This window comes from Populus trichocarpa, chromosome 14 (assembly GCF_000002775.5).
Source record: "Populus trichocarpa isolate Nisqually-1 chromosome 14, P.trichocarpa_v4.1, whole genome shotgun sequence".
In the NCBI taxonomy this organism is placed as follows: domain Eukaryota; kingdom Viridiplantae; phylum Streptophyta; class Magnoliopsida; order Malpighiales; family Salicaceae; genus Populus; species Populus trichocarpa.
In genome coordinates, this window is record NC_037298.2 from 11,733,911 (window position 1) to 11,744,906 (window position 10,996).

Here is a 10,996-nt window from a genome sequence, read left to right on the forward strand (position 1 = left end):
GTTAAGGATTTGATTAGCCATTTCTAGAATGGAGACTAATAATGCCAATGAAGTTTCATTGACGTTGGCATTAATGTGATGACATTAAAGTGTTGAAAATGAACTTGATTACCTTTCCTGATTCAGAAAGCTAATGATATCAATGAATTGTATTGGTATCAACATCTCTTAAACTTGATTAGTCATTCTCAGTTTAGGAAGACTAATGATACCAATAGATTGTATTGGTATCGACATCTCTTAAATTTGATTTGTCGTTCTTGGTTTAGAATACTAATGATACCAATGGATTGTTTTGGTAATCAGTGTCTTTTAAATGTAATTAGTCATTTCTGGTTTGGAAGATTAATGATACCAATAGATTATATTGGTATCGACATCTCTTAAACTTGATTAGTCGTTCCCGTTTTGAGAGACTAATGATACCAATGATTGTATTGGTATCAAAAACTCTTAAACCTGATTAGTCGTTCCTGATTTGAGAGACTGATGATATTAATGAATTGTATTGGTATCGATATCTCTTAAATTTGATTAGTTGTTCCTGATTTGGGGAGCTAATGATACCAATAAAGTTCATTGGTATCAGTATAAACATGAAAGGAATATATAAAAAAAGGATTTAATTAGCTATTCCTGAAAAAGAAAATTAGAAGGATAATAATGTCAATAGGTTTGTTGGCACCGACATGTACTAGAAAATTTGATTAGATATCTGATGGAATAGAAGCGAATGATACTAAAGGAATTGGTGTCGGCATACCATTAATTAGCCACGAGGTGATGGCTAATTACATCAATTTAGGAATTGATGTCGACATCAATTTAGGAATTGATGTCGACATCGATCAATTGACCAAGTTTATAGGTGACAGATGATAATATTATGTTAGATGTTGAAAATTCAGATAAAAGACAAAGGAATGATAAGTAAATGAGATAAAAAGATTTTACTTATCAGCACGAGATAAAGGAAAGAGAACTTAGCTATATTTATCTGATGTAATATTTTTAGTGAAATTATTTCATTTGTTTATCAACACTTTATAATGTGTTATATAATTATTTGTATTTGATATTGGATGGTTTGAAGTTATTGAAATATAGTTGATGTAGAGCATGATCTAGGATCACTGGATTAAGGGATTGAGACTATGAGTACAAGTAAAACAGGTTTAAGTCGATAATTTAAGAATGATCCACTTTAAAGAGAAACTTTGTGGAAATCTCTGTACAGATAATAATGACTTTAAAAGATTTTATTTATGGTATCATGAGTTGAGGTTGTTATGTCTGAACTAGATTTAAAGGTTGGGGTTGTTGTTGCAATTATGGATAATAGACCTTGGATATCATAGGATACCATTTATATGAAATTTATTGTGTATAAAGGATATTAAGACAAGTGTTATTAAGAAATGAGATAAACTGATGAAGACTTACAAATGGTTTTTTTACTGTCAATTTAAAAAAAAAAGATAAAAGGTGAAAAAGAATGTGTGGATTCATAATATGATTATTCTTAGTACACTATTGAAAATCTTAAATTTGAATGAATTCTTAGGATCATAAATAAATGATACGTGTTATCCTCGATCATTAACATGTTTGTGGAGCGTTTAAATAAAGAAAGAGAAGAGATATGCAAATGTGTGTGAGAAGATCACGAGTGTTATTATTGTTTATATAATACATAGAGATAATATGGTAGTGAGTTGAATAAGTATTCCTTGTTAAGTGAAAGGAAATGTTAGAGGTATTGGTTATGAATACAAGTGGTTTATAATTCATATTATTTATGTGTTACAAGCATGGTTGTGAAAGGTTTGAAATAACAATGTGTAATTCAGAGTAATTGGACTATGAAAAAAAATTAATGCTATAGTTAGAAAAAGGAAAAAAAAATAAAGATGTCATTATCCAAAGTATTTGTTTTACAAAAAAGACAAAAAGGATATTGCGTATTGTTTTAGATAAATGTATGTTTCATGAATAAAATGCATAATTTTTTATATTAAAATGATTAATTTTATATATGTATATTTCAGGTCCATCACATTTGTCATTACAGTAAAAGTATGGTAGTTAGGTCTTTATAGCCATCTTAAGTAGAGTTTTGTTGTTTTTATGCTCTGTTATGTAATTAATTGAAATGTATGTGTATTTTTTTGGAGTTTTTATCTAGTGAATTATTAAATTACTATTTAAGTTGGATTTTCTTTATGCATGTATGTTATATATATATATATATATATATATATATATATATATATATATATATATATATATATATATATAACATATGTTTCTATGAGGTCCTTATATGACAATGAATTATGGATTAAGAGTATGCCTGGGGCTATTTAGGTACCGGTTGTTAAATGTGATATTTATGAGGGATTATATAGGAATTTGACAGGCTAAAGTTATGGATAAGAGTTCTGTGTGTGTGTGTAAAGGACATTATAGTGATGTAGACAATGAATGATGGATTAAGGGTATGTCTGGGGCTACCTAGGTACTAGTTGTTGAATGTGATATTTATGTGAGATTATACAGTAATTTGACATGATGAGGTTATGGATAAGAGTTTTGTATAAATAAAACACTGCTAAAATTTTATAAAAATGAACTAAGTAGAGACATATAAATACTATGTTAATGTAATGTAGGAGATATGAGTATTTTGATTTTTTTAAAAAAATTACTCAAATTCTTACGTGATTATTTAAAATGAGAATAAATGCAGCCAAAAGTTCAGGATGTTATATATATATATATATATATATATATATATATATATAGACACATATCATTAATGAATTGGAATAAATATCATTTACATATCATTAATAAGGGACAAATATCCCTTACAGATAATTAATAAACATTAATGAGATGAAAATATAATAGACCTTGAGAGATATTCTATACAACTACAGGTTTGAGAGATGATTATTCCTGACATGATTAGGTCATGTCAATAATCTAAAGATAGAACCATATGATCATAATATGGATCTACAAGACTAATTGGATCTGATGTATAGCCTAACTTAAGAGAGATAAGTCTGGCAGTTCATCAGACCTACGATACCCTGGGCTCAGCTCATGATTGAACCCACGTATACTGGATCTGACAACTTGCCAGACCCATTGTACCTTGGGCTTAGCTCATGGTTGATCCCAAGTATGTTGGGTCTAGCATCTTGCTAGACCCACGGTGCCTTAGGCTCAACACATGGCCGAATCCAAGTATATTATGTTTAGCAACTCGTTAGGCCCATGGTAACTTAAGTTCAGCTCATGGATGAACTCAAGTATATTAGATTTGGCAACTCACCGAACCCATGAAGACTTGAGCTTAGCTCACAGTCGAACCCTAGTATATTAGGTCTGATAATTTACTAGACTCATAACACCTTAGGCCCATCTTATGACTAAAATCAAATACATCGGGGCTAACAGATTGTTAAACTAACATTTAATTAGATTATCACCCTATAATTGATTTGGATTCTTTCAAAGCACAAAATAATATTGGATAAAAAAATATTGACTCATTATAAAGCCAAGATGAAATTAATAGATTCATCAAACTTTTGAAAAAAAAAAAAAAAAGGGAATCCATTATTTTAATTTTCTATGTTATTGTGATTAAAATTTAGTTATTTTTTTCTTCTTAAAAACACATTTTAAAGCCACAATCTCCCAAAGCCAATCAAAGTATAGTTACTGTATTTTTCAATGCTATAGAATAAATCCTTCAATTTCATTTGACTACAAGACTCGGGTCCCACTTAAATTGTTGATTCTCATGAGTCATGACCATGTTGAATTTTGGTTTCAAGTAACACAATAAAAAAATTAAAGAATCATTTTATTTCTATTTATAAAATTATCAGTTTTGGTTTGGTTTAAAAATCAATTTAAGTGTAGATTCTCGAAGAAAAGAACATTGAATTACATCTCATCAAATTGGTCAAAAATAAGAACAAAGCAAATTAGGAAAACCCAAGATATGGAAACGAAAGTGAGAGAGTTTTTTGGAATCAAAATATCGTAGGGCATGGCTTTGGTGTGAAATAATGGAGGGTGAGGGTGGTGCCGTGGTGGTCAAGAGTGAGGGCCCGCCATGATTTTTGGGCCAACCAGCATTTCGCTGTCCCAGCCCCTAAATTCCACCCTTGACCCTCAAAATTCAAGGATCTCATTTTTTACGAGGGAAACGTCATCGTTTCTTCGATATTTTCCACCGACACTTATTTGTGCTTAGTGTACAAGTTGACCAAAATGAAACGAAGGAATTAACTCAAATATTATTAATATGTTCATCACATGAAATTCATCTTTCATATAACCAAACCTCACATTGTTTTTCTTTAGAGATTTTCTTTTCCATTTCGTAAATAATAATTCCGTAATATAAAAAAAAATGTTATTTATAGAAGAACATAAATATAACTATCAAAATAAATAATAACAGTTAGTTGATTAACAGATTTAAAATTTTGGGTCTCAAAAGCGTTTTAAAAAAAGATTAATTTTATTTTTATTTTTTCTTTGCTTCAAATTAATATTTTTTAATATTTTTAGATTATTTTAATGTACTAATATCAAAAATAATTTTTTTAAAAATAAAAAATATATTATTTTGATATTTTTATGAGTGAAAAACCCTTTGAAAAACAAACGCAACCACACTTCCAAACATGCCAGCAAGTTCCAACTATGAGTTGGGTTTTTATTCTTAAATGGTTTTTTTTTTTTTTTTGCAATTCAAACTTGAGAAATTAAACAAATTAATGAAGCATCTCAAGTGATGATTTATTATGACCTGTATCCTTATTAATATTTATTAAAGCACGAGGCATGTGAAGTCATGGGGATTTGAGGACATATCGGGCAAGTTTAATCTCCTAATCATAACTTAATCAACATTGACTTCGGGTTAGGAAGGTGGGATTTGTCTTGTGAACGTAGAAGGAAAAAAAACCCATAAAGAAGATTATTCTGTCTTGTGCTTGGTGAAGGTCTTGTGGCAATATCAAGACCGATCGACCAAATTAGTTGGTTAGACCTTGATTTTCGCACATGGGTTTTTTTTTTTTTTTTAAGAAATCATGGCATTACAATTAAACTAATCAATATCATTATCAAGAGGGTTAGCGAGCTAAATACACATTATTCGGTGGAGGGTCTCTTCATGTGTTCATCAACTAATCACGACCTTACATAATCTGATTCCACCCATCTATACAGTTAAATTCAATTTCTCAGTTAACAACTTGTTTAAGAACTTAATCTAACACTCGAAAGAGTAGCTTAAAAGTTACTTGCCATTCCCAACAAGCTCTCTCTTTCTCCTGTGAGAATAATTATTGCTAGCAAGAAGAATGTTGGGGAAAAAGAAAAGAAAAGTCCAGGGCCAAGTTGGATTCTTGACAAGCAGGGAAAGGCTAATATCAACCTGGAGCCAGGGAGGAGGTAGAGGTCAGATGGGAGGTTACTTTCAACTGTGTATAGCAGTTACGGTGGCCCTTTCAAGCTCATATGCTCCATATTTTGTTGTTGTTGACGAGTCTGGTGGCCCTTCTAGAGGTCGGTTTTGATTCTGAAACTTGCATGGTGAAAAATAGTGTTAATTTCATTTCGTGAGGGAGTCATAGAGTATTATTATATGTTGATGTCGCCGAGGAAAGGAAAGAAAACAATATTGTATATTGAATTGGGTTGGGTAGATTCTACTTATCAAAGAGCTCACTGAAGTCTCACAGCCCAAGACTGATAGACCCAAATAAGAGATTACCAACCCCTAAAACAAAATACCAGCCCACCTAAAATCATTACATTTTGAAATATTAATGTCTTATTCCTTAAATCGAGGATTTTAATGTCTTTTCAAGAAAACTCTTTTTTTTTTTTAGAAAAATTAATGTCATTTATTTCTTAAGCATTTTAAGAATATTTTTCTTAATCGAGGATTCTAATAAATAAAGAAAAAGAAAAGAATTGAGGAGGTTTACAAAAATTAAAGCAAGTACAATATTCTAGCCATGCCTGAAAGGAATTTAAATAGACACGTACAATCAAAGCCATCATCTCCATGACTATAAAATATTCTCGTGACTCCTAATTCATATATATAAACATCGAGTAACCTGAGTTACACAACCTACTGCAGAAATGGAGAAAAGGCAAGTACCTTAAAGACATGCCAAGCTTTCATTTATTAAAAAGAAAATTACCATTTGCACTTTCTTCGTCTCTATTGCTGTGAGATATCTGGCCACAGACATGATTGCAAGAGGTTAATGGAACTAGAGACAACAATTAAACATGGCGTGAAGATCAGGGAAGACATGGAACTAGTAGTTTAAGAATTATAACTGGGTGAGACAGATGTGTGAAAAGGTTGTTGGAAGAATGATCGATCATTCAAGTAGCAGCCCATTCTTTTCGAATGCCAAAGGTGTAGTTGATCTCCAAGTAGCACTTGTTATCATCATCAAAAAACTGAAAGAAACAGAGATGGTTAGGACAAATTAAAGGGAGATGCCATATTGTGATTTTGCATCAGAGTACTGTTTACTAGCAGATTATTAAAATGAAGATCTCTTTCTTCTTTTTGAGATTATATTCAAAGAAAAACCTCAAAAAGTTTAAAACTAACCTTCGACCTTGCAGAGTATGATCCTCTAGCAAACATGCCCGAGGGTGTGGTCTCCTCTGGATTAACATGCGTGTAAGCCTCTGGCTGAGGACTGTAGGTTCCAAGCATTTCTTTTGTGCTGTCCACTGAGTCAACAAAGACTGATTATAAGGGGGGAAACGTTCAAGTGTTTGGAGCACAGGTTTTGGCACGAGTCAGGATGTAGATAGCTCACCCTTGACGCCAGTTTTCCAAACAGTATTGGTGTACTTGAGGCCAGACACAATGTTATTACTGACTTGGAAGGAGAATTTCAAGCTATGGGGACTGCCTTCTTTCAATGTAAACCACAAGCCTTTGGGCTTCCCATTCTCAGGAATAGAAAGTACGATGTCTGGTCTTCCAGGAGAGAGGATCGAAAGATTAAGAAATTTCACATCTGGTTCAAGCGTTTCTGCAATAATGAAAAGAAAAACAAGATTATTTAGAGGATTAAATAAAAAAAGAAAAGGAAAAGAATTCTGTTCAAAATTCTTCATTATCTTTGTTGGAACATGAGCAACTCTAGCTAACAGAATATGGCACAAGAATTCGATCGGCATACGCACAAGGAAAGGGATTCAAAATTCTCTGCATGAACATGTAACATTAATTATAGAAATGAAAGAATTAACAGAAACCAAGATATATTTAAAGAATTTCAGAAGTTAGAATCCAACAAACTCGCATAATTTTAGATAAGGAAAAAGAAAATATGACGACATGCATGCACCTCCAATGTTGTTCAAATCCACACTCCCAAGAAGCTGCTCCTTCCATTTCCTCAAGCTCTCATCATCCTGAACTTCCAAAATCCATGCACCAATATATGAAAAATGAATTAACAAATGCATTTTCATAACTAAAAATGGAACATGAAATAATAACAACAACAAAAGAACAAACCTTGTCTTTTTCAAGCTGTTCTTTGAGGGTGTACTGAGGACCCAGCTGAAGTTTGTTGGTTCCGTTCTCGTCATCTTCCTCTTCGTGATCAGTCGCATACATAGAGGTCTCACTCTCACTCATCTGCCTTCCTATCCTCACTCCACCATCATGATCCTCGTCACGTGTTTCCAGAACTCCACTTTTCTCTCCTCCTTCCTTCTTCTTCTTCTTCTTGTCGTCATCAAACCCCATATTTCTCAAACTTGATGTAGCTCCAATAGCCAAAGACATCAACTTTAAGATCTATAACAATGCACTACAAATTTATAAACTTTGAACCCAAAAAAGAAGAAGAAACGACGATAGAAAGATTACTGGTAAGAATTTGTTATATCGAAGGAAGAAAGAAAAAAGACTGAAGAGAATCCAAAATGGGAGCAAAGTTAATTTATCACTTGACTTTTGCCGCGTCGAAGAAAAAGAGGCAAGAAAAGGCCAAAAGATATTTTTGTGCAGACTCCACCTAACGAGAGACAAATAAAAGACCCACAATCCACAAACAAAAGCTCAGCAAAGACAAAAAGAAAAAGAAAAGGAATAACTAGGTTTGTCTTGTCTCCTGGCTTTTCTTGTCCTTCTTTTTTCTTTCGGTTCGGGTGGATTGTTGTTGAATCTCAAAACAATTTGAGATAGCTCGAGAGAGAGAGAGAGGCAAAAAAGATTGGGAATTCGATTTGAGGTAGCTGAGAAAAGGTCATGGGGTGATCCGAAATATCAGAAAGAAGGTGAAAGTCACTATATTCTGTAAAGGGACATGGTAGGTCGACGGATTTTAATGAAGCACAGTCTCAGCCTAGGATTGAGGGTGATCTTAACTGTCACTTTTGACTCTTTCTTTAAATATCTATGCAAATAATCTAACAAGAAAAGAAAAACTTACTAGCAGTCAATGGACCGTGATTGGTGTCTTCTAGTTGTTTTCGTTAATTAATGATGCCATGCATGCATTTATTAACTTCCAATCCTCTTTTTTTTTTTTTTTCAATGATTCAAGAAATTCTCATGTCACTTTTACATATCAAAATTAAGTTAATCTTTCTAGTACAATTAAAAAAAAACTCATGACCTTCTCTCGCATAGACTACCACAAAATCATAGTTATCAAATCCGGTTTGAGGTTGACACAACCAAGAAGCTGGGTCCCGGGTCACAAGGGTTGACCAGGGTCAACCTGAAAATTTTTTAAAAAAAATTTAAGATTTTAATATTTCATATGAAGAAATTAAGAAACAATCCATGTGGATATATACTAAAAAATTATTTCAAAAGGTTTTTTATCCCACATTAAAAAAATATTATCTTATCCTTTTAAGTTGAAATATTTAAATCAAAATTTTTTTTTATTTCACGTTAAAAAAACACAATGTTTTTCTTGTGAACATAAAGTAAATATATTAATGGACTTCAAATTTCACATTGAAAAAATAAAACTTCTTCTAGTATTTATATAGTGAACTTTGATATGAGTTAGTAAACCCGGCCAGGCCCTGGGTTATCCGGGTCCCGGGTCAACCTACCGGGCTAGGCCGGGTCTGATAACTATGCACAAAACAACAAACAAATACAACAACAACAAAAAAACAAGCATTGAAAATCAAAATAGATTCAAGGGAAAATTTACATTTGTGGTCGAAACGCCACCATTTTCTCTCTAAATAATCTTTCCTATAAGTTTCTCTCTCTCCCTTCTTGCACTTTATCTCTCTGCTCCTTTCTCTCTCCTCTCTTGCATCATATGACCTTTCTCTGTCCTCACACCTCGGGGAGGAATATGATTAGTGATTGTGAGATCTCTCTCGCCTATCTACCTTCTTTTCTCTTTTTTAAGATCTTTCGCGCTTAGTATCATCGTGCCTAGATGATTTATGATGGTTACGATGGTGAGATTCTTTGTCCAATTGGTTTTTGTGGTGGTCACAAGTGAGTTTGAAGGAGCAATCTATTGTAATCAAGGGTTTTAAATTGTTAATACTCTCTTATCTCATTCACTCTATTTCTCAATTTACAAAAAAGAAGACAATGCAAAGAACTAAAAGATTTTGTTACTCTCTTAATCCCACTCACTTTATTTCTCGATTAGTAAAAAAGGTAAGCAAAAATGGTGCAAGAATTGAAGAGCAACTTCAGTGTTTATATGAATAGTGATTACCACCCTAGTTCTTTTAGTTGTTTAGCAAGAGACAGTGCAAAGATAGTATAAGAATTGAGAAGTAGCTTCATTGTTTATATGAGCAGTGATTGTTACCAAATTCTTTTAATTGTTTAGTTAACTAGAGATGAGGCTTTGTCACACGTTAAACTTGAATAGAGAGGTTCACCAAATAATGAAAACAGGTTAGGTTTCTCAATTGAACACTATTATGATACTTAAAGTAAATTCATACTAGTAAAAGATAATCATGATTATATTTGATGATTATTCATCATCAATAAATAAGCAGCAAATCACCATTCCAACTGTAGTTAAAAATAAATAAAAAACCCTTTTTAGTAAAATCATACATATTTGTTGTATTTTCAAGATAGTACTTTTATATTTTTCCTTTCATGAATCATGGCTAGAATTATGTAAAGGTTTTCCTTAACAAAGCAATGTATAGATTGAAAAAAAGAGTATAAAATAAAAAAAAAAAGAAAAAAGAGATTGAGAAAATGTATTATAGAAACTAAATTTTTTATTGTCTGCCTTTCACGTTTCTATTACACTATACAACGAATTCCTTTCCTTTAACTGTTATCCAACTAACTAACATGTTAACTAACTATAAACAGCTAATTAACTTGACATGTGTTAATTCTTTACTAGCTAACTCTAACTGTTGTTGTTAAAATGCAATTACCATTGCTACCATATCTGTTATATTGCTTGTTGTTATTGCCTTCATTCTTATACTAAAAGCTTACTATTGATTTCTTCCAAAGCTATTCAACAAGCTTTTGTAACAATACACCTCCCTATAAGAATCTTGTTCTAAAAAATAGTCATAACAGATTTTAACTCCACATTTAAAAAAAGATAAAAAAAAATAATACGGAGTAAAATGACAATCAGGTGAAGAAATAGGGCCCAAAATAAAATAAAAACAAATAGTTTGGGTCTCTCCTAAACAACTTAAAAAAGGATCAAGAGATAAAGGGATAAAATGATTGGCAAGTAAAGATACGAGATCAATAGATAAAAGATCAGGATGAAAATAAAATATTTGATGAATAGTCTATATATAGATACACAGTTTAGAAATTTTTTTTCATAAAAGCATACATAAAAAAATTCATGAGAGATTAAAGTGCAAAGCATAGGAAAATTCAAGAGAAAACACAGTGCAAAAAAAAAAAAACAGAGAAAAAAACACTTTT

At 31.8% G+C, this 10,996-nt stretch overlaps 1 protein-coding gene across 6 annotated transcripts; it reads right to left on the bottom strand.

Moving 5' to 3' along the window:
• Positions 1-5,129: 5,129 nt before the first annotated feature.
• LOC7455982 (rho GDP-dissociation inhibitor 1) lies at positions 5,130-8,413 on the bottom strand. Of its 6 annotated transcripts, none has more exons than XR_002977731.2 (7): positions 7,598-8,413; positions 7,425-7,491; positions 6,888-7,106; positions 6,674-6,798; positions 6,391-6,516; positions 6,249-6,285; positions 5,130-5,614 (listed from the first exon to the last, which is right to left on the bottom strand). XR_002977731.2 is itself a non-coding variant. In XM_024584957.2 (6 exons), exons 1-5 carry the CDS (start codon positions 7,868-7,870, stop codon positions 6,439-6,441), a joined length of 762 nt encoding a protein of 253 aa, XP_024440725.1. In that variant the 5' UTR covers positions 7,871-8,413; the 3' UTR covers positions 6,003-6,285; positions 6,391-6,438. The 6 variants fall into 6 exon arrangements, 2 of the variants coding, with proteins under 2 accessions (XP_024440725.1, XP_002321172.2); XR_002977732.2 differs by having other exon boundaries at positions 5,130-5,620; XR_002977728.2 differs by having other exon boundaries at positions 6,249-6,516; positions 7,598-8,411.
• Between the last annotated feature and the right edge of the window lie 2,583 nt (positions 8,414-10,996).